Genomic DNA, 25,316 nt, shown 5'->3' with positions numbered 1-25,316 from the left:
GATTAATTAGTTGTTATCATGGTTGACCTTGACACAGGAACCATACTCAGAGTATATGCTGGGACAAGTATTGGGGATAACGCTTATTGCAGTTACATAAACTTGCTCACCAGGTATGGAAGGCTAAGGTTTTGCAGGGGTTTGAAAACTTGCCGGAGGATACGCCACTTTGGAATAACCCAATGTTCCCTCACTTGCAAATGCTTGAGGGTATGGAATTTTGGAAAACTCAGGAAGTACTCTATATACAGGATATATATCGATAATGTACTCATGTCATTTACGAGATCGTTATAATTTAGAACAAGCAAATTTTTTATGTTATTTACAACTCCGACATGCACTTGCTTTGCAATTTCAAAGGGACAGACCCATTATTTCTAAATTTCCGTTGATCGGAATCCTTAAAGAGGCTCTGTCACCACGTTATAAGTGCCCTATCTTCTACATAATGTGATCGGCGCTGTACTGTATACTACAGCAGTGTTTTTTTATTTAGAAAAACGATAATTTTTGACTGAGTTATGACCTATTTTAGATTTATGCAAATCAGTTTCTTAATGGACAACTGGGCGTGTTTTACTTTTTGACCAAGTGGGCGTTGTACAGAGGAGTGTATGACGCTGACCAATCAGTCAGTGACCAATCAGTGTTATACACTTCTCTCCATTCATTTACACAGCACATAGTGATCTAGCTATATCGCTATGTGCAGCCACATACACACACATCAATGTTAATGAAAGAACAGGGAACAGATCCAGCGACGTACGGTGAGTAAATTTATTAAACAGTCCAATAGACATATAACACACCGGAGGGAGAATGCAATGTGGGTGGTCTAAAAGGCAAGTAATAGAAGCCTACGCGTTTCGAATACAGACCGTATTCTTAATCGCTTCGTTATCAGCCAGGATTAAGAATACTGTCTGTATTCGAAACGCATAGGCTTCTATTACTTGCCTTTTAGACCACCCACATTGCATTCTCCCTCCGGTGTGTTATAGGTCTATTGGACTGTTTAATAAAAGTGGAAACCAGGATTTCCTTTCACTCACCGTACGTCGCTGGATCTGTTCTCTGTTCTTTCATTTGCTATCTGCCGTGTGCCGTCGCGGAGATCCGGGCGAGTTCTGAGGGCAGGACGCCGAGCTGGTGAGCTGGAGGATCCGTCCTCCCCCTATTTCCCCTATGTTTTGTCACATCAATGTTACTTAAGTGTCCTGACAGTGAATGTACATTACCTCCAGCCAGGACGTGATGTCTATTCAGAATCCTGACCCTTCGGTAACTTTTGTGAGATTTACAGCAAGGCAAGCGTAATCTTGTTTTAAATGACAGTTTACAGCGTAATCTCGCAATATTACGCTTGCCTTGCTGTAAATCTCACAGAAACGTTCTCGAAGTGTCAGGATTCTGAATAGACATCACATCCTGGCTGGAGGTAATGTATATTCATTGTCAGGACACTTGAATAGCGTTAGTGTGTGTATGTGACTGCACATAGTGATCCAGTAAGATCACTATCTGCTGTGTAAATGAATGGAGAAGTGTATGTCACTGATTGGTCAGCGTCATACACTGCTCTCCACAACACCCACTTGGCCAAAAAGTAAAACATGCCCAGTTGTCCATTAAGAAAGTCATTAGCATAAAGCTAATATAGGACATAACTAAGTCAAAAATGATTGTTTTTCTAAATAAAAAAAACACTGCTGTAATCTACATTACAGCGCAGATCACATTATGTAGAAGATAGGGCAGTAATGTGGTGACAGAGCCTCTTTAAGACCCGAGGGCCTAAGGGTATTATATCTGCACTGTACACTCATCTCCTAAATTTTAAGGTAAACTCCCAAACACTATATGTGGAGGCAGCCAGGAAAGCAGCCATCCCCTCTCTGTCCACAAAGGAACGGGAAGAATCTTTGGAATCACACTTATATGCTTCACCATCAGTAAAAAAAAAACAACGAATTCAACTGTACATAACCCATTAAATGCTATCTCACCCCTATCAAACTAAATTGGACGGGTAGTCTGCCCCATACGGAATGCCAAACATGTCACACACCAAATGCACATTTTTTTGCATCTTACTTGGGAACTCCCCTATATTAGTTTGTCTTTAGAGGAGGTCACCTCCTATTTGACCAAGATCATTTCACAACCAGTGCTGGCTACACCTGCAGTATGACTTAGGCCTGCTGCAGGAGCAGCACTGGTCACATCCTATGCAAATATTCCTTAAAGAAAAGAAAAAATTCTAGCGAGAAGGGCTATAGCCTTTCACTGGATGGCTGACAGACTCCAATCAATATTACAGTGCATGTCCTTAGTAAACAAAACGATCCCGTACGAGAGAGTGGTTTATTGGAACAGGAGAAATCCTTTCAAAATTTTGTCGAACTTCAATCTCTGGATTTCATCTCCCCTGACCCTTCGCTCCGAAGAAACTGTTCGTTTCTCTCTTACTAAGATACTAGATAATTAATCTGTTGGGCAAGGTATCTATTTGAAAAGCAAGAATGTTATGAAATTGTATATCATGTTATCCTGAAAAATGATGTCTGTACTTATCCATTGTATGGTGTGTAACCATCTGATTTTCTATTTGTTCTATTGGAAAACACATGCTAAATTTCAAGCTTTGAGTTCAATAAAACGAGTTTATAAAAGAAAGTTAAAGGGCTTGTCCATTTCTTATTTTTTCTATTTATAAAATAGGAAATCATACTTATTTATAATATACATGTATCTAAAATTCTTCTCGCATACCTTTCTTAGGGTCAGTTCACAAAGTTTTTTTTTTTTACAAGTTTTTTGATAAACCGCATCGGAAAATGCGTAAAAAAAACGGCCGAACATGCCTCCAATTGATGTCAATGGGAGGCGGAGGCGTTTTTTCCCACGAGCGGAAAAACGGCTCGCGGGAAAAAGAGGGGACATGCTTTATCTTCGGGCGTTTACGAATGACCTCCCATTAATTACCATTAATGGGAGGCAGAGAAAGAGTATTTTGTGGCTATTTTATGCTCGCGGCGCTCAATGGCTGCAGACAAAAAAAAAAAAAAGACACAAAAATCGGAGTGGAGGCAGATTTTCTGCCTGCAAGAAACTCCGTGTGAACCCAGCCGTAGATCAGTGCAGTTGTCTAAAACTAAAAAATTACATAGCCCACGGATTTGTCCATAAAAAAGCACCCATGGGATAACAATAGACAGTCATGTGACTACCGACATTCAGGTAAGGGCCTGTTCACATCAGCGTTGCCCTTTCATTGAGGGGTTACGCCGGGTTAACCCCTCAACGGAAAGGCAAATGGAAACCTTAGCTTCCGTTTGCATCACCATTGATCTCCATGGTGAAGGAAACGTTGCTAAAGGTTTCCATTTTTCATCGTTGTGACAGGGTTTCATTGTTTTGACTCAATCAATAGCGCAAAACCTCCACAAAATGTTAAAAAGTAATAAAAACTGTGAATATAAGGCAATAAACAACATTCTAACAGTAGTCCATTCAAAAATTCGTGATTTTACCTAATCACCGTTACCCCACTATTAGATCAATATCCAGGGAGGACAGCAGGTGCAGACAGAAATAATAACTGACATCTGCAGCCAATAAATAGCACCACAAACTGTATCTGGGTATTTGTCCCACCATTACATCATTAATTATTATACTCATTTACATACGGTTAAAGAAAATTATCCAGTGAAGAGTTATGACATTTATTTACATAGTATAGTGCCACGTGGTGTCCAAATTGTATAGCAATGTGCACGTCCACCTAAAGGACTGTGTGCTGGAGGACATACGTTCATTCACTTTCCCCACAGCCAGGTGTCTGCATAGCAATCCTCCGCTCACTGCAGAGCAGCCAATAGAAACGGTTTTCTTACCTGCTTGTCAGGGAAGAAGCAGAGCTTCTGCAGTATAGCGGAGGAGAATCCTTCTGCATGGGAAGTAAGAAGGGACTATATTTTCATCTGTCTGAGGGGAAAAATACGGATTCTGCTTAGAGCCCCTCTTCGATCAGCACAGATTAGCAGCAGAACCAAGAAACACACATGGAAGGAAAAAGATATGAAAATGTGATTTTTATTCGAGAAACACTGCAAATTACTTTAAGAAAGCTATTAACCAGAAAATTACAGAACTTTATCGGGGCCTGGATCTGCAAGAGAGTGAATGGAAACACCCAAATCAAACAAATCGAGAGTTAATACCCTAAAATGGAATATGGATAAAGCAAAGTTCTATAGTTTACCCATTTCTCTTCCCTTTAAACAGACAGATTACTTTTTTTTTAACTGTACTAGCTCTGTAACACTTCACCATCGAAACCCTATCAAACTTAGGACCCTGGAATTACGACAGCTGATCCTCAAAAAAAATCACCTCCCATTTTCAGGCATTTCTTTCCATATTGTTTTCTGCTCCCCCTTGTTGACATTTTGAAAGCAGAACTAAAATTTGGCCAGAGGCTCCAAAATGCTATCAAAGCCCTCAACTTTACTCAATCCCTTTTTTTTTTTTTTTTTTAACTATTAAAAACCTTTTTTGTACAGAACCACTGTTCTGATCTGGATCTTTTTGAGTTCTATTTGAGAAATATTTCTGATCATCTGTAAATGTTATTATACCTTGTTCCTATTGTGCTGCTTTTGTGTTTTGCACTTATTTTTCTATAATAAAATTAAAGATGCTAAATGGAAAACGGTTAATAGCATTTCAAATCTGTGTGAAAATTATTTATTTGAAAGCAATAAGAGTTTCAACAGGTCAACATGGGCCCTTTCAGTCCTTCTTAAGGCTTGTCCACATGTAACGTATTTGCTGCAGAAACTTTCTGTAGCATTTACGCATCAACTAGCGGAAAATCCGCATCATTTCATGTGGGGTTTTTTTTATGCAGAAAATAGTGTGGACGTTTACTGCGTTTTTTTCAAGGGTAGTGATGGTGATATTTCTTCTTCCTGTGATGTAATTTCCACCCCCTGTAAGAAATTCCGCAGCAAATTCTGGAGTACATCAGAAAAACGCAGGACATCAGTCCACTTTCCCGCAGCAATAATTGACACGCTGAAGAACTAAAAATACCTACCGCAGGTAAATTTCTGGACTGAATTTTTCCACAGCGTGTGGATGACATTTGTTAAATCACACCCGTTTTGCTGCTACTGTACTCCGCTGCGTATTTTCCATCCGCAATTCCAGACGGAAAATATGCAGCAATTCCATTACATGTAAAGAGGTATCACCAGTGCATCATTTCGACCTCTTCAAGTACCTTTTCTAACTAGATTGCATTAGAGCTTTACTGATGTCATTACAGAATACAACCACAGTGGGAGATATGGAAACCTCTTAGCTATAATGCGGCAGGGGCACCATGCTCAAAAGATTAATGGGGGTCAAGTGTGCACTTGGCCTGCACCCCTTCAGATACCATATTCTGAGACATCATATGCACATACCAAACATAAATGACTAGTTATCCTGAGTAAAGAAAAGCAATTTTACAGTCTCACAGAAACTGTCAACATTTGTAAGATGTACAGTTAGGCCTCGTGCACACTTCAGTCTTTTTCTTCAGGGTGCTAGCCGTTTTTCTGACGGCTAGCACACTGACCCATTCATTTCAATGGGGCCATGCACACTTCAGGTTTTTTTTTACATGTCCTACTTTGGTCCGAGATTCCGTGAGTCAATGGAGCCGTCAAAAAAACTGAAGGCACACGGAAGGCATTCGTGTGCCGATGTGTGACGGAGCCGTTGCCTAGCAACGGCCAGTAGTACATTACAGATATATTACACTAATCGGCAGCCACTTCTCTCTACCCATCACTGATAGAGAGAAGAGGCTGCTGATAAAAATAAAATAAAAAGCAGTTCATACGTAGCCCGGTATTTGTCTTGGTGACGAGTCCCTCTTCTTCCTCCAGTCCGACCTTTCTGTATGACGTGGCAGTCCATGTGGCCGCTGCAGCCTGTGACTGGCTGCAGAGGCGGTCACGTGGGATGAAGCATCATCCCTGGAGGCCGGCCGTCTGACTTCATCCAGACTTGCGTGACTGCCACTACAGCCTGTGATTGGCTGCAGCGGTGACATGGGATGAAACGTCATCCCAGGAGGCCGGACAGGAGGAAAATGCAGGGAGTTCTGGGTAAGTATGAACTGTTTTTTTTTTCATTTTTTTATTTCATTAAAATTGTATTTTGCGTGCGCCGAGCGTGGTGATTCTTCAGCGCTAGTCACTGTCCAGGGTGCTGAAAGAGTAACCGCCGATCAGTGCAGCCCATTAACTCTTTCAGCACCCTGTACAGTGACTAGCGCTGAACAACCCTGCTCTTTCAGCACCCCGGACAATACCATGCTCGGCGCTCGGAAACACGGAGTGCACACGGCCGCTAAAACGGGCACACGGATCCGTAAAAAACGGGCGCTAAAACGGTGAAGGAAGTGTGCACGAGGCCTTAAAGCTTTTGTAAAATCTAAATAAGACATTAAGACTAACCATAAGAATATAACATCAAATAATAGTATACAAATGTATGGCTTTACAGCACTTTCAACAGATGACCGGAGGGGGCACCCAACTCTCTTAATTGCATATAGATCCTGAGGAGACACTGTAGCGAAATCCAACCCTTTCTCTGCAATTAAACAAGAAGCCATCATACCACAAGGCAAAGACAAGTGTGGTTTCCAGAATAACATCAGATATGATTACATAAAGAAAGTGTTACATTGCAGCAAACTCTCCCGGGACCAGTGTTTTATTAAATCAAGACACACGATGAAAACATTGAGCTATGTGTAACACACACACACACACACACACACACACACACACACACACAGGCAATTCCTTGCTGTACCGATGTCAAACACACCTGCTTTGTGAGATAAAGCATGTAACCGGTGAGTTTCTATAGACATATCGTGCCGTGCAGTAGGTGCCATAACAGGACATGCTTTACCATTCATGGCCCTTGTAAATCATGAATTAGTTCTCCACATAGCAGATCAGTGGTGTGTCAATTAAGAATCTCATCTCTACCTCAGCCAGGAGAAGAATGGGAAAAACAGTCGTCACAGTCAATATGCAATACTGGTGGTAGGTGCAACACGCTAGATAGCCGCTGTATAACTATTCTGGCAGGTCGCTGTATTTGCTGCGCTCATCAGTTGTCATACTATCATGCTGCTGTCATGCTGCAGACACTTGGAGCATCACTTATTCCATACACATGCCAACCTATATAATCGTCATGTCTAATTTAAACTATTTCATCACATTAGAATCAATACAATGATCATCAAACAAGGACAGATGCAAATATACACATCATCCTTTGTAATGGGCTGAAATAGTCAAAGCAATAATACATAAAGGCTTGTAAGACTGTGCTGCGACGTATACATGGCACCGTAGAAATATTACGGTCACCATACACTGCCGCAAACGGAAATACAGTCATTGTTTACAATTTATGGGGGAGGAGGGAGCTGCAGTTCTTCAGGAATCAAGCTGGATAGACATCACTAGAGCATACTGATATGTATTGCAAAGCTAGAAAGAAACAACTATTGAAAATGCAAATGTTCCAACCCATCAATTCCAATTTAGGCCATTGAGAAAACCAAGATGAATTGGTTTCTAAAGTGGCCAGCGGAAAGGTCACCTCAGTTTACACAAGAGCCCTTCAATATCAAGGTTCAGATAGCTGGGAAATGCAAGCAGGTTCCCTGGACATTGTGGGCCTATAAAAAAATCCTAAATGGACCTATGCAGACAAGCGGCAGCACATTTGGGGTCCCCACTCACCCTGCTCCTGCAGCCACTCCATTAATTGTGCAATGTAAGGCAGCTGCAAACTCTCCCAGTACAATCCATTCAATCTCTTCACTGCAGCTCCCGCTGATACCTTCACTTCACGGGCACTGAACACAACAGATCCACGGATGAAAACGGAAAAGAAAGAGATGGAGAGCAGTCCTTGTCAGTATATCTGCTCGTCTGAGAGATGAGCCTGGATGTGAGGGAGAGGAGGGGCCCCGGGGGGGGGGTGCTTGGGCCAGAAGCCGGTCAATTACCGGCACAGGGGGCTCTCTTGGGGATGCCTGTAAGAGTGTGCAGGGGCGGGGACCTCAGGGAGGATGGAAAAGGCTTATGGAACATTACATGATGGATATGGGAGCAGCAGTATCGGATTCCACTTAACGATACGGAAGATAGAATTGAACTGCCTGGTTTTACTCTCGCCTACAAAGCAAAGGCTCCAGCTGACACTGCTTCTCTGTCTAGAATGCTGGCAGCATCCCAACTATCTTGTATCATCCGGCTAGGACAACACGCAACAGAGTTCTTGGAGCTATCCAAGGTCCTGACAGGACTGGGGTGACGGTCAGCTCCTGAACAGCTAGGAACACTGACAACGAATTCTAAGAAATCAAATCGAATACTCAACATTTTACTGCTAGGAGACCGCCCGTCACAAACAACCAAAAATATGACAAGCCACAGAAATGACTGCTATAGTCACATCACACACATTGCGCCATAATCTAATATCATTTTGAGTAATATAGACTAAATTGAGTTTTAAATAATGCTCCAATTTTCACACTGGCGTCTGTCGCTACATTATTTTGTTCCACCATTTTTATAGGAAATTTTAAAAAAAATTCACGTTGAATCAACCTTTGATCTCAATGACCATTCATTGGCTGCACATCATTCTGTCAAGTTTCTGTTTTTGGTGAGCAGTATAACATAGTATTCTGCTTAGACACTGGAGGGCTCTCAATCAAACCAATGGGGTCCGCTAAGATGTATCATGCCTAAGTTAATAATCGCTAAAAATCATCACTGGAAATATTCTCTGTAAGGCTATGTTCACATCTGCATCGAGGGACTAGTTTGGAGTCACTGTCGCAGATTTCCTCACATAATGACAAACCACGCTGGACACCATTACAAGGCCTCGTGCACACGACTGTAGTTTTATGTCCGTGTGCTATCCACAATTTTGCAGATAGCACATGGATCCGTGAATCCCGATGACATATGAATGCACAACAAAAGGACCGCAACGGATCTGATTATGCAGCCCGCAAAACTACTACAGTCGTATGCATTAGGCCTAACTCCATGGGGTCTGTCGGGCGCCGTTGGTGTCCATTGTGTGACTGTTCCATCATAGGAGTAGAAAAACGGAATTCACATCGCAGATGTAAACACAGCCTATGATGGACAACTGTGCTTACAATTCACACTTTACTAGTTACAGGGATATAGACTGTACAGTATTCATAGTTCATTATTAAATCTATGCTCTCCTAAATTTATACAGTAGCATTGCCTTAGATGCATAAAGAACATTTGCAAGTATGGGGTATCCTGTAGGAGATCGTTCAGAATATACCCAGATTCCAAGTGAACTTTTTGAGCGGGCGAACAATAGAAAAATAAATAGAAAATATAACCCAAAGAGTTAGGCCTCAGTAGCAAACTTATGGAGACTGATTACTTGTCCCCTGGGCATTGTCCAGCTTTGCAATATTGGTCTAAATGGTAAAAATAATGAAGGTTTGTGACAATAAATGACACCATGCTAATCATTTTTTGTATAAAAATTGTAATAATCAGAACGGTTAAATGAAATTCAGCAAAATCGATAGCGGTCTCCGTTAGATTTATTGTAAGATTTTGGATGCCCTGGTACAGTGGTGTGTGAGAGAGATGTGTGTATCTAGGGAAAAATAACCTTTGCGCATCACAAGGAGCTAATTCATTTTGACTCCAGTATCTACATCTATGGTCAAACTAAAGGCCGTATACATAGGAATCAATATACATGTCATGTTGTATCCAATTATCTACAGATGAGTCAGACCAAACACAATAAAATCTTTACCCAGCAGAGGAGCATGGACACCTCAGACATGTTTGTCCTACTGAGACCGGGAGGAGGTATCTTATGTAATAAACCACATCTAGATACAGATGTCTACTCAAGTGTTCCTCGTACTCATGCCCTACATGGCATTATTAAGCTAATCTATAATGACATCTATTTTTGTTGGCTGAAATCAATGTGACCTTTTCCGTCAACCCTTCCACATTACCAACCATGTGACATCCAATTAGTAGAACTGGCGTTAAACGCCGACTGATGGGCTCACAGGCAAGTCATGCCACGTGTCGCATTTGACACATTTGATTATTCACGAATACTGCGGAAACGTCGACATTCAATATGCTGAATCACATAACTATAGAACCAAAACCATGGCGTTGCCTGACGTCAGGGAGACTACAATAATCTTTTGAACTGCAATATGGAGGGCATACTAAAAAACGGAATTCCTGCGAAAGAAATAAGTTTCTTCTTGCAAAACCTTTATTTTCTAATGCGGAGCTATATAAATATTACTAAAATACCTGATATTTTAGAGCTAATTCAATCACAGCACAACTCTTTTCCTGGTCTCTATTGAGAAGGCCGAAAGATGAAATTATATTGAACTGTTTTTCAAAACTGCATCATTTATGCTTAAAAATTTAGACACGTTCGTCCGGTAACCACGTCATGACTTTTTCGTTTTGTATCAACACATTATCGATGCTCTGACAGATTTAGTAACAGAAAAAAAAAAAGTTAGTCCCCACACTGCCTAAATTAGAGGGAATGGTGGTGGAACCTTCACTGATCCCATTTGTATTCATCTTGGGGTGAATTTACACTGTGCAGAAAGGTGCAACAAAGAACTGCGCTGCATAAAAACCACAGCAAAAAAAGCATGCAATTTTTGTTGCGGTTTATGGTGAAACCAAATGTATTTGCATGTAGTTTAGTTTTGCTGTAGTTTAACTTAAGTGCGGTAGCAGCACCGCTATCTGCCGCCCTCCCTGTTCCACATTGTGCGAATACACTGACAGAGTGCACTTTTTGCGGCAGTTTTTTTTAATGAATTTTTGTTGTACTTACATGTACAATTAATCCCAAAAGACTACCCCTTTAATTTGTCTACATTTGCACTGACCGATTCAGTCTCTGTTCACATTCCTAGTGTAAGCCACGAAGCCGTACCGGATCTGTCCTACTACGGATTCCATTGACTTACAATGTGGTCCTCCATGGTGTCCTTCATTGTGACAGCAAGAATACCCCTGTACGCTGTGTGATTCTTGCTGTCTAGTGTGACAGAACTATTGACACAGGCCTTTAACAAAACCTGCAACGGCAGTGTGATCAGAGCCATAGTGCACAACTATCACTTTTATTCCGTAAGACTGATCACACATGTACAAAAATGTATGTTTCCATTCTTGCGATTGTGTAGAATTGTAACATGAGAATAGTCGTCCTCGACTTCTCCTCACCGAACAGTATTATTAGAACAATCTAGATGGAAACAAAATCGTTACAAGTATACACAACAGGGAAAATGGTGGAATCAACCTTATTACGGTCGTAGCAATTCCGGGAATACCTAATCGTTGGTGTATGAAAATTTATTGTCCATAGCAACCAATCACAGGTCTGTGTTACATTTTCAGACCATTTTAAAAACGTAAGCACAGCTCAGATTGGTTTCTATGGGCAACAAGAACAGAATTTCTCTTAGACAGATTTAATAAATGTCTCAATGTATCACAAGTAAAACTTGTGAGTGTAAATAGAGAATGTTTCTGCTGCAGTTCAGTTTTATTGACCTGAAATCGCACTCCAATATGCTGCATTGGAGAAGACTAAATCAAAAACCCAAAACGGTCGTCTTGTGTTAAAATCAACATTGGCACAGTCCCAGGGCTATTTTAGCAAAGGGATCAGTAAAACCACATGCCAAGATGGCACACTGCGATCTTTTCTGGACATTTCAGCGCCATTCTTTATGCAATACAACTATTTTTCATCTCATCATATAAAGTCGTAACATGTAAACGTGCCGCAGCGATCAGTTTCTTTACTTGTTGTCTGAGATTTCTAGGTCATCATCTACGGTATACATTTTGCTACCCTGTTTATATCTTTCCGTTCTGCTCCGTCAGAGGAGCAGAACAAGGGCAAGCCGGACACAACTGTGCCGTTGAACAGCGGACGCCGCCGACGGAACCCATTGACTTCAATGGGTTCTGTTGACTTTCCGGCAAGGTGTCCATCTTTTTACTGGAAACGATAGCGCAGCATGCAGCACTATTGTTTCCAGTCATTTCTGCTGAATCTACGGCGGAGGCCCCTAACGGAGATGTGAACAGCTTTGATGGAAAAAAGTTACGTGCAAAAAGGCCCTGTTCACATCTGCGTTCGGCATTCCATTGCTTTGCTCCGTCAAAGGAGCAGAACGAAAATGCCGGAAGCTAAAGTTCCGTTGAACAACTGAGACAACCAGCACCCGACGGAACCCATTGACTTCAATGGGTACCGTCGGGGTGTCCGTGGTTTTACCAGAAACAGTAGCGCAGCATGCTGCACTATTGATTCTGGCATTTTCGGTGGAATCTACAACGGAGGCCCCTACGGAGCCGCCAACGCAGATGTGAATTAGGCTTAAAGATATACTCAATGACTGATGCCTAAAGATAATATTGCACATCAAATCTTGAGAAAAAAAAAAAAAAGTCAGACCACTCGGGAAGGATTTTTAAGTAGACAAGTCACAAGACATTTCATAGACCTGAATAGTTAGGGGGAAAAATGGCACTTCTAGGATTTCTCAGCTCTGCTGCAGCGAACAAATATCGTGATGCCATTTCTCAGCATAACCGACATCAAAGGGCCAAGCAAAAATGAAAGCCTGGCCCTGCCCTGAGCCACTGCTTAGCATATCTGGACTATTATTATAACCAGGCGTGCTGATCTTCGTACTGATGGGCTTCCGTCACCATGGCAACAGGCTCTTACAGAATGCTCCTCATTGGGGAATATAGAATTGTAAACAGCGCAGACGCCACGGTTATCCATGAGAAGATGCGCGTTCATACAGACGGATCTCACTAACAACCCCATAACCACAAAGATCTTACATTACTATTAACAGGAAGAAAAAAAAGAAAAAAAAGCTGCTTAGCCGGCATTCCAGCGTCAGCGGAGATTTCTGGTACATACAGTACAACAGCCCTCATAAGCAACACTTCCCTTCCCGAGCATGACCTGCCTGCAGCGCTCCTTCAACACTCACCGCAGGGGGGCCAGAACATTAGGAACTTGGCAATAAATTACAGCCATTCTCACTAGCTATAGTGCTTTCAACCTGCAAACTGAACAGCATCAGCAGATTACAGAGGACATTAAAGAATGGAATTCAAGAATGTCGAGTGGCTGCCAGACTCCGTCACACTGCTTTTGGCTATGAAGAGATTTTTGTCCAGGAAGGATATGCTGCCACATAGCGACTTGCCAGGCCACTCAATCATTATAAAATCAGAGTTACAAGAGGTTCTGCAGTAGTCATTCACATCAACCCAAGTAAAAGGTTTAATCAGTTTAAAGGGGTATTCCCAGAAACGACAATCAATAACAGAAACAGCGGAGCACAGCTCGACCGCCGTCAGTCCCACATATATCGAATAGAGCGGCATGCACCCTCTGCAGTGTGGAGGAATGGGGGGTTCAGGACTCCTGGTCTCACGATTGCCTAGTTTAGATTGGATTTCTCTAAATATCAACAAATCAAGCCATTCTTTCCTCTATCTGCACAACATTTCCATTTCTTGAATCCGTTGCCTGTCACATACCATTACTGGTCCCTGGCATCAGGATCATAACCATCAGGTCCCAGATGCAGAATCTGCCAACACTTCGCAAGACACTTGCTCTTTTGGGGATTCTGTTCCTTTAACAGGTATACCCCCATTGGACATAGCCAGCAATGTGTATGCCTTAAATCGATTCTTCATAGCCCATTTATGAGGAGGATTAGCCAAGCAATACTGGTGTCTGTCAAACTGCTTGCCCTTAGCATTGAAGGGGCTACAATAATAATATCCGAACCTATAAAAATTATTTAATTCACAATGTATAATTTACTTTAGTTTTACAGGACTATTTAATACACATCAAATTTTCCTTCATAAAAGTTGTAGTGAGGAGAGCTTAGGACAATAAAATCATGGGGGGGGGGGGGGGTCTAAAATCAAGAGTGGTAGCCCCTTTTCCAGCAACAGGAATATTGCGTGATGTGGCCATGTGAACCACCGTGCTCTCATTTTTGTTTATAGACAAAGCGGTGTCTGTTTTATATTCTGCACACAGATTATGGAGTAAAATCTTATTAAGCGCTTAGTAATCCTTTTTAGCAAAAACATGCCCACAAACCTCAAGAAATCCAATTAAACCAAAAATAAGATACACTATATTCAGACTAATCACCCTCATAAACATATTAAGTCACTTATTATGCACTCCGAGGCTGGCAGCCTGGCAGCAGCAAGGCAATCACTGCTCTGTATATGGGCAGTGAGGGAATGGCGTTCTTTGTAAGACGGTACATGCCGCTCATGACAGGCGGCGTTCAGTCATTAGCAATGTCAAACCAACGTCAAAAGAAAACCTATAAGATTGCAAGACTCTGGGACTTCTCAAACGTGAAAGACGAGCGACAGAATTTTATACAATATGTAATTTGCCTTACACCCTCAACCGTACACCAAAGAGGGAACTGTAGGGGCGACGGAAGTAGCAACTGCATAAGCTCTAATAGGCAAGCAGCCGATAAGCCGGAATCTGGCACATAATTACGGTTGCAGTCCCTGAATTTGTCATTTAACATTTTATTTTGCGCAGTTCTAGCTAAATGAGTGAATACGAGGTTATATTTACCTGCAGTCCAACAAAAAACGATGGATAGCACATCACGATATAATGATGAGATGTGCCAAACAAAGTCAACACCGCTACGCGGCTCTACTATGTCTGTAGGTAGGACAAAGATGTGTTGACATATCTCGCTGGACATCACATTTGAGGAAGCGACCACATTATATAGATCTCATTTTTATAGCCCAGATAGAACCTATTCACCGGGTATATTGCATACGCAGTGCATGGGTAATGACAGGTAGATGGATGGGAGGTCCAGGTATATATTTTGCACAGGTGCCCAGTAGCTTTAGGGTGGATTCACACATCGTGTACTTCTTGTGGAACCTGCACCAAAATTCTGCAACACAGTACAGTACAACGTGAGTGAATGGGGTTTTAAAAAACCCCATTCACTCAATGTGTCAAAAAGCCACCGCAACCGATCTGTTTCTGAAATGTCGTAGATTTTCAGCGCGGATTTCATTCATTGCAATGCGTTAAATCCGTGGCTTAATTCTGCACCAAAATCAACCACGAATTCCACATGTAACACATGCAGATTTCATTGTGGATTTTGGTGCAGATTTTTAGGCTGGTTCCGGTGTGTCATTTTTATGCAATGTGTGAACAAAGACATAAAGCTATTTAAGGTTGTTTAAGTATTAGCAGTTCAGTGAGGGAATGAAGTGCGGGGTAAAATTAGTAGTAGTATGAGAAGGGGATACATTTTGCAGTAACTTCTAGAATTTCAGCAGGGGGGGGGGGTTCAATAGTTCCTTGATCCCGGGTGGCTTGTCACATAACCTCAGTGGCTGAAAGTGATGTCAAGATCCAGTTTTGAAGAGGGGGAGCAGTGGCGCCTGGTAGGAGAGTGGAAGTGACTCCGAACTCATCTTACAACGGAGGTGGGCCGTTGGCCTATATTGGCCCTATTGCCTCTGCTATTTACAGTTTGATGATAGAAATAGCCATGTAAAATAGACCGCAGAATACATAACTGACTGACAGAGCACTCCTATAATGCGCATTATGTCCAATGAGTGCTCCTCTTCTGCCTCTTACTCACTTGCTCATTCAGAGGGATGGATGACATTTTCCCAAAAATATATACAACGCGCCTTAGTCTTCACAAAAACAAAAAACAATATTGTACTTGTATTACAAAATTGACACGATTGGTTTTACAAAACTAAAATATTATCGTTGTTGGCAGCACATCTCCCTGTGTAAAGAGGGAGACACGCTGCCGACATGATAATAATGTACGGGGATGAGCGATCGGAGATACGAGTGATCATCCCCATCTGTCTCATTGATCTGCGCTTGTTGCACAGATACACAAAAGTTAATGGCCTTTTCACACTGGAAGCGCCGATTCTGTTACATGACGGACATCATTGGCGCCCAACAGAACTCATTGACCGCTGGGTTTACATGATGGCGTCCGTGGTTTTCCTGGTACAATAGTAACGTGACGGAGGCCCCTAACTAAGCCTCCAAGTTGTGAACATGTCCTTAGGTGTTGCTAGCTTTTTTTTCTCCACATTTAGAACTTTAATTTTATGTGTATTTTCCACTTACAGGGATAGACGGTAAATTGACAATGACTTTCTTACTAGAGATTATACGGTCACCAGGGAACTTGTATGGACAGACATCAATTGCCACATCTACAGTACATCATAAACCATTTCTGATCAACAAGGAAAGCAGATGTTTTCTCCATTGTGCTCTCCACAGAACTTCCATTTAGACATGCAATACAGCGGCACCTCACGTCGGCATTCTTACATGTGAACAAGCGGCTGTGCAGATATAAAAGTTATGAATAGAAAGCTGTATATTTGGGGGATTCATCCTGAAACATCTCCTGAGTTCACCTTAATTTCTGTAAGGGTATGTTCGCACGCAGTGTATTTCGGCGTATTTTGGGGCGTTTACGCATCGAAAAACGCCTGAAAAAACGGAAGCCGAACGCCTACAAACATCTGCCCATTGAAATCAAAAAACGTAAAAAGACGCTCCGTAAAAAGAAGTAGCATGTCACTTCTTGAGGCGGTTTTTTGGAGCTGATTTTCCATTGAAAAACCGCCTGAAAAGAAGCCTCAAAAGAAGCTCCAAATTAAAAGAAGCTTCATTTTCAGCTTCAAAAACGCCTGAAAGTCAGAGGCGGTTTTCTCTGAAAACAGCTCAGTATTTTCAGCCGCTTTTTTAGTAAGCGTAGTTTGACGAGGAAACCGTGCCGCAAAACGCGCCGAAAATGCCTCCCATTGATTTCAATGGGAGGCGGAGGCGTTTTTTTCCTGCGAGCGGAAAAACCGGCTCGCAGGAAAAAGGGACATGCTTTATTTTCGGGCGTTTATGCCTCTGACCTCCCACTGACATCAATGGGAGGCAAATAAAGCGTATTTCGCAGTGTTTTAAGAGCGCGGCGCTCAATGGCCGCGGGCGAAAAACTCAGCGAAAATCGGCATGCAGGCAGAGGAAAATCTGCCTCAAAGTACCAACCGGAATTTTGAGGCAGATTTTCCTCCTGCAAAAAACTCAGTGTGAACCCAGCCTTACAGGAAAGAAACTTTGAAAAATTGTTTAGCATATCATCCACTCCCTGAATTTACATTGTACAGTAAGTGGAGCAGGAACAGATCAAGGGTCAATAAAGAGCGAGAAACAAACTTAAGTGGGTCACTAATGTCCATGAAGGCCGAATGAGATAATAGCGAGGTATGTGGACATGTAATATTCATGAGTGAAGCAGTGAGCGCAGTGGGTGCTGCGATCATTATAGAAGGGTGGTAATTACGTGGGAGTAGCATGACAGGTCTGACTTCTCCTGAGTAGGATGGTAGGTGCGCACTCCTGTGATGTCAGTCTGCCATCTTCTCTGCGTCTGGGTTATAGTGAGGGGAGGACTTGATGGGAAATTCTCAACGCTCAGAACACAGGCATCCAGGATTCTCTCTTTTTTCTGATTATGATTCTTCATCTTTGGAGCCACTACTTAATATATTAGGGAATTCATTTTCTGATCACATTCACCAGGGTTGATTTTTGAATATGGTATTCGATCAATGGAAATGTCAGGTCCGTATTTCACACCGAATAACCACCTCTGTAAATTGAAAGCTGAAGGCATGCCTGGAGAGAAGTACATCACACAAATGTCTGAGGTACAGCTTCAATGTCAGCCAGGAGCAACTGAACTTTATTCAGAACAAAGAAACACACACAGAGAAGACACATGCCCCTCCCTATAGATGTGTGACTTGCTTGAATTCCATTGGCTCTTCTGCTGTAACTTTTGCTATACATTCTTCTGCACACTCCTCTTTGCATTCCAGGGGGCGGTGTCTTCCATAGGTGTGTCCGACATGAACAAAGAACTTGTTATATATATCAGTATATTACACAAAGAACTGAAATGTATATACATATGTGTGAGGATAATATTTTTCAGACAATATACATAGTAATGATCCCTGACAGTCCCCCCTAAAAATATTATTACTCTATCCCTGAGTCTTGCCTAGCAACCTACCACTGACCACTCGAACCAGGCGGGTAGGGGTTTTGGATTTCTTCACCAGCTTGAGACGAGCTACTCCTGATGAGTAACCCCCCTTTGTACCTGGACTTCCAAGGTGTCGGAGTGGTCCTAACTTTCCCTATTCTCCTTTGGATACAGGATGGTTGTCTTGATATAATCTACAAACCACTGCTGGTTGTAATATATATATATATATATTAATCCGGTCTACATTTTTATTAACAGTAATAATTGTCGCACTGTCACTTACTGTCCTAATGGGACTTTACCCCTGCAGATATGACAGGTCATGGGCAGCACAGTGACCTTCACATAAAACTCCTCAGATTGTAATTTGCAGCACCGTGGCATATTTACACACATTATAATTATAAACCTCAGACATTATAAACAATAGGGCCTCAGCTAATAACATAATGCTATCACCAATCTCATGCTATCACCCTCAGGTCTCGGGTCCCATCAGTTCATTGCCAGTCCTGTACACCATCATCTTCTTCTTCTCCTGTCTTCTGCTCTTCACTGACTGTCACCCTCAGGGTAACCCACACAATTGTGGAGTCAGACTACGTTGGTGTCCAGTGGGGGAGTTATTATTACCCCCTCCTGGTCACTTACTTATCAAAACACTTGATCCTGCTGACGGATTCACTCAGGTCTTTGGTCTTTACTTTGCTGATGTCATCAGGACTTGGTTTGGTCCTTCTCATCTGTCCGACACCGTCTCCTTTAGTTTACGTCATCAGGCTGTACATAGCACCGCATGTTGTGAGCCTGGGGTGAGATCCCACGTAGGCGGATTAGTGGAGTTGTATTGTGACTATCAAACCCTCCGCATCTGTACTCTTCCTCTGGCAAGTTACTCGTCTGGGCGGCCGCTTAGAATTGTGACACTGCCGTCAGTTCATGATAAACGCGTTGTACTGGCTCAGGCTGTGCCTGCCGCATCTCAGTGATGGAGTTCATCATATTAAAAGTCTTCTAGTTCATGTTTACTGGCACTTGCTGGGGACCCCCAACTCTTGTCAATTGTTAAAATAAATACTAATCTGGTGATAACATCATCCGCATACATTATAAACGTTGTTCTAAGTACATACAATAATGTCAGGCCCCTAAATGACATCAAACACCTTTATATAAGGAAAAACTTCTCTGTTACAATGGACAGGGCACCTAGAAGATGTGTAACTTACTGGGTACATTTCATTTGCACTTGGTGATACTCTTTCAGCAGGATTTGTACCTTGATCTCAGCTGATCGCCTAGAACATCTCCACCTCACAGAAAGATACACAGATTCCACATGTTTATCTGACAAGCGTCTTAAACCTATTTTTTCTTACTCTAACCTGGTTCGTTCTACCTGGGAAGGCCTCTCAAGGTCGGTTCTCTTCGTGGGAGGCGGGTATGATAAGGTTGGCACCGGTCTGCCAGGACTGTTCTGTAGGCAAATCAAACAGCTCTAACAGAATTTAGCAGCGACAGCTGTAAAGCCTGGGACATACCAATTAGATCTTACCAAATCGATCCTTGCAGTCTTGGGGCATATGTGAGGTCATACACCATCAAAACAAGTGCCATCAAGAGTGAATTGGGTGCCACCGTTCACCTTCCTTTATCCGTCCACATTCTGTTAGAATCTGGTTCTCACGCCTTCCGCTCCCAGTTGGACACTTCCTGTGGAGAACAAGCTTTTTCATTGCATAAACATTAATTGATCTTAATCAGATAATTCAATTGAAGAAAAACATTAACAAATAACATCTTTACATTAAACGTTCACACTGGTCAGTAACTAAAACTTACAAACTGATTCTCTTTCTTTATATACATATCTATACATACACATATACACTGCACAGAATTCTCTGCTCTAAAATTTCCCTTTCACAACAAAAATAAAAATAAATAAATAAAAATGTTTTCTAATGGGAATATCCCACTTCTGTACCTTTTATCTGACGCATGACTCTAATAGTCCAATGCTAAGGCTGGTCCAGAACTTTACATAAAACTTAACCTCAATATTTAATATTCCCACAACACTTCTTAAATACAGTTATTAATCAAACTAACCTTGGGACAATGTCTAGAGAACTGCTGACATCTTATCATTGTACAAACACCAGTTCAATACTTGGGATAACATTGTTCCCCTGTCACTTACACACAACGTCTGTAGTGGGGAAAATACAGGCCGTGCTTCAGGCCCCCCCTGAGAACAGGTCTACACACACGAGCACTTTGTCATACACTTCTACCTCGGGTAGTTGTATGTTCTGCAGTCGCTGGGACGGGTAATCTGGCCGGGCTTCACAGGTACCTTTGCTGTTTTACCTATGTCATGCCGTGCGCACATCACGCCGGCTGCTACAAACCTAGCGGTGGCATTATTGTATCCAGGGACAAGCCAATTTACTGATACCTGGCCGCACATACCCTTGTTGTCAGTTCTGTCTTCTCTCGCTCTCTCAATTGGCTTACCCGATGATCCAATAAAGTTCCTACTACCAATGGGCCCATAATTGTGGGCGATGCCAAAAGCGTACCCAGAGTCAGTGTAAATGTCGGCCGTCTTACCTTCTGCCAGGTTACAAGCCTCAGCGAGCACCTCCAGCTCCACTCCTTGAGATGAACAAGAAGGTGAGAGTGGTTTCTGGGTAATTTACCTGGTGCCTCGTATCCCGGCTTGTACATACTGTATAATAAAATCTCTTTATTACAAATTTACATTAAAAACCCATGTCACATATAGATAGAACATCTCAAAGGGGTGGCGTCTTCATCCTCTAAAATAAAACCAAATGTTATACACTTCTCCACACTCATCTGATAATCCAGAATACTTTGAGAATCTCACTTTTATCAGGTTCTGCAAATACTTGCTTAATACAAAAACAAATAAAAAGAAAACATTCCCAAAAACTTTACATCAAATTAACAATGTCCAGACAATTTTTGTTTTGCCTTCTCCCTCATCTAAATCCATAAAGACTCGTGTGAGTGACGTCACCTCTGCCTCCTGTGTAAATTTGCTGGTGGGAGATGGTCTCTTACACATTTTAGATCTCCTGAAACCAAATTAATTAACTCAAAACAAACCAAAATTGTACCTGATCAGTTCCTTCACCCTTCCCCCCTTTGTGGACTCTGCGAAAGTAATGTAGCAGAGTTCAAAACTACATCTCAACATAACAAAGTCTGGCACTCTATCTGTGCGGCACTAGTTTAACCCCCTGTAATGTGCAACAGCCTGAAACAAAAATGACTTTTTCCTGACGAAAATACATTTGATCTTTACAATGACACAACTCATGTGTGAAATCAAAAACAAAACAATTGTAGTTAGTTATTCAATAAAACAAAAAATATTATCTCTGATAACATTAATTACTGCAAACCAATAAACTGTATATATAAATAGGGAACGGTGGGGGCACATACATTTTCAAAACCCCGTGTCTCACAGTATCTAAAGTTTAATACATCTGAATTAACATCAAAACACATGAAATCTGATCACATCAGAACACATAAATATCGTAACTTTTATCAACAACAGCGCATGCGCAAAAGAGAAGAAATTTATTTAGGTTTGTACACATTACTGATATATATATATATCTCAGCAGTGCATATTGAAATCCCTTTGTCTCATCCGCCCTGCAGACTGCACCCAGTCAGCCCCCCTCCTCCTCCCAAACACAGCACACTACAGGGGAGAGGGAGGGGGGTCACACACTCATTTCTCACAACTTCTCACAGCTTCTCACAATCTTAACACTTTCAATGCCGGCAAAACAACATACGTATCTGCAATCATTCATCACACCATTGTATAGGAATTATCTACGTTCATGTTTAACCGTACAATCTGACGGCCACCATCTCTATATTATGATGACGTGTTGTTTCATCAGTGAACTAGACTGGAACTTCTGTAAATAGAAAAAAACACTACAAATGACAAAATTAACAAGGTGATTATTTCATACTGATTTGGTTGGGCCGGGCGTGGCCACACCAGGGGTGGGTGGTGGGGGGCAGCCTCTCCCATTGGAAACACATTGCGCAGCTGTGAAGGGGGGGGGGTTCCCCACCCACAATGAGGACACACTCAACATGAGGTTACGGACACCATTACCGGGCGTCGGCTGGTCCTGTGTTTTCTAATACATATAACATACAATACCTTTCTTATTCCTAACTTCCATTCACTTCACCAAATCATGAATAGGATCGGGTGATCCTGATGATTTGAATATGGACCGTAAACCATCCATTCTAACAGTTTATATTATACACGTAACTTATATAACAATTTTCGGTCTACAACTCTCTTGTCTGGCCACTATATTACTTACAATTTAATACACGACTTAACAGTTTGTTTTTTTTAGTTTGTTTTTTTTTCAGTTTATACACCCCGCATGCCTTATCACACGACTTATCAGTGTTTTTGTCTCACGTCTTATCACACGTCTTATCAGTGCATCATTGCACCCCGCGTGCCCGCGTCTCACGTCTTATCACACATGTACTTATGCCCGCGTGCCTATCCACGACTTATCACACATGTACTTATGCCCGCGTGCCCCTGTATAAGACAGGTTATAATACTATCCACGACTTATCACACATATATATTGTGCCCGCGTATTTTCTATCTAGTCCCTAATTACCCAGAGGATGGTTAGTCGGGCGCGACTAAGGTCTCACAGGTTTTTTACCTCACAGCGGAAAATATCACCTCTGTCGCCTGAGATAGTCCAGGAAATCAACAAAAGGGTTCTACAGATCGCCACAAGACTGTCCACTAACACAGATAAGACGAAGATTTATAAAATCAATTCGCTTACCGTGTTATTGCGGAGGTGATCAAATTCCTTCAGTGGGCAACTTTGAGTTATCTGTTTCACCCTGTGATTGTCGATTGTCCGGATTTTGATATTTCCTCGAGTGAGGTCCCATCTGGGGTGCCAAATGTCAGGTCCGTATTTCACACCGAATAACCACCTCTGTAAATTGAAAGCTGAAGGCATGCCTGGAGAGAAGTACATCACACAAATGTCTGAGGTACAGCTTCAATGTCAGCCAGGAGCAACTGAACTTTATTCAGAACAAAGAAACACACACAGAGAAGACACATGCCCCTCCCTATAGATGTGTGACTTGCTTGAATTCCATTGGCTCTTCTGCTGTAACTTTTGCTATACATTCTTCTGCACACTCCTCTTTGCATTCCAGGGGGCGGTGTCTTCCATAGGTGTGTCCGACATGAACAAAGAACTTGTTATATATATCAGTATATTACACAAAGAACTGAAATGTATATACATATGTGTGAGGATAATATTTTTCAGACAATATACATAGTAATGATCCCTGACAGAAACACCCAGGACTGGGTCAAAGACTGTATTGAAATTTGGACAATAAAATGTATGAGGTGACCACCCTCCCTTGTAGGGAAAGGAAGGCCAGTTTCACATAAAAGTGTATTTGCAAACGTACGTAATACGGATTTGCAATACGTGTTACGGATCATTTTGCATTATTATGTGATCAGTATTACAGATCCAGAATATTCATGGGCTGTCTTCTAGGGAAATAATTGAATTACAAAAGACAGCGGATGTAATACTAATGACATACTGATGCAATCACATGGATGCATCCATACGGCTATTTTCCCCATCAGCAAAATGGATGAAAGTAGTGAATAATGCCTTTCACATGCCCATACATGTGCAGCACGTAATGGGGAGGGCTGCACAAACCCTGGGGCACTTTACATTTTTTTCCTACCCTCCTCTGTTATTTAGATATCGGTGCCGTTATAATTGGCACCCGATATGTAAATAGCCCCCTGAACGGTCAATGGGACATGTAATGGCAAAGGGGCATGTAACATGGCTGTGACACTGTCCAATCAGCTACGGACAGTATCACAGCAAGATCTGGAGAGAGGAGCGCGTGTGCGCACGCACACGCTCAGGCTCTCGGCAGGCAAGTACAAGAATGTGTGATCTCTCGCGAGAGATCACACAGTCTTGTCCTCGTCTGCTGAGAGCTAAAGAGTGAGTGAGCACATGCGTGCACAGATCCGAGCAGCGCGCGCACAGATCCGAGCATGGACAGTGTCACAGCGTTGTTACACGCCACATATTCAGTTCAGGGGGTTATTTAAATATCGGGCGCTAAATATAATGGCATCGATATCTAAATAACGAAGAAGGGATGGGAAAAAATTGTACAGTGCCCCAGGGTTTGTGCAGCCCTCCCCATTACCTGCTGCACATGTATGGGCAGGTGAAAGGTTCTCTTTAAATACACACATCAAAAAACGTATCTGAATTGGTGCTTTTTCATCTCTAAAACCGACAGATGTGTAGCGCAGGGTGTTCAACACGTAAAAAAAAAAAAGTATACCTCAGACGGATGACACCAGCCGTCCATAGACTTCTAAGTTAAGAAAAAAAGTACACACGTAACGCGTTTTTAAGTGCAACCACATAAAAAAAAACTCACCAAAAGCACAGTAAAAATGCATGCCATTTTTCACCGCACCATAACCGCTGCGTGTGAATGTATAATGCCTGAAGCACATGACCGTGTGCGCCATCCGAGTCCCGTCAGTGATCCGAGGAAAGATAGAACATGTCCTATCTTTCCTCGGACCATAGAATCGGGTCAGTTTTCACGGTCCCTATTCACCCAAGTGAGTGGGTCCGTGAAGACTATCGGGTGCCACTCGGATGCCGTTAAAAACGGCCTGTGTGGCACAACGGTCCTGTGGATGAGGGGTAAGGGTGGATTAACACATGGCAGATTATGCTACAGACATTTTTACAAATAAAAGTCTACTATTCATCTGAATGGGGTTGCTTTGGTAGATAGCACATGTGGGAAATTTATCAACTTCCTCACGCCAGTTTTCTGGTAT

General features: G+C 42.2%; 1 protein-coding gene across 6 annotated transcripts in view; it reads right to left on the bottom strand.

Moving 5' to 3' along the window:
- The window catches only part of ABR (ABR activator of RhoGEF and GTPase), a 400,130-nt gene that overhangs the window by 248,422 nt on the left and 126,392 nt on the right, over positions 1–25,316 (bottom strand). The window contains exon 1 of one of the 6 annotated variants that reach the window (XM_075854354.1): positions 7,839–8,137. The exons of the other annotated variants lie outside the window; for them this stretch is intronic. Within the exon in view, the coding sequence (XP_075710469.1) occupies positions 7,839–7,860 (22 nt within the window). The 5' untranslated portion in view covers positions 7,861–8,137. Of the gene's footprint in view, positions 1–7,838; positions 8,138–25,316 lie in introns of those variants that run through there. 6 annotated transcript variants of the gene reach the window in all.

The sequence above is a fragment of the Rhinoderma darwinii genome, chromosome 2, assembly GCF_050947455.1.
Source record: "Rhinoderma darwinii isolate aRhiDar2 chromosome 2, aRhiDar2.hap1, whole genome shotgun sequence".
Classification (NCBI taxonomy): Eukaryota; Metazoa; Chordata; class Amphibia; order Anura; family Rhinodermatidae; genus Rhinoderma; species Rhinoderma darwinii.
This window is presented reverse-complemented; position numbering and strand designations above follow the sequence as displayed.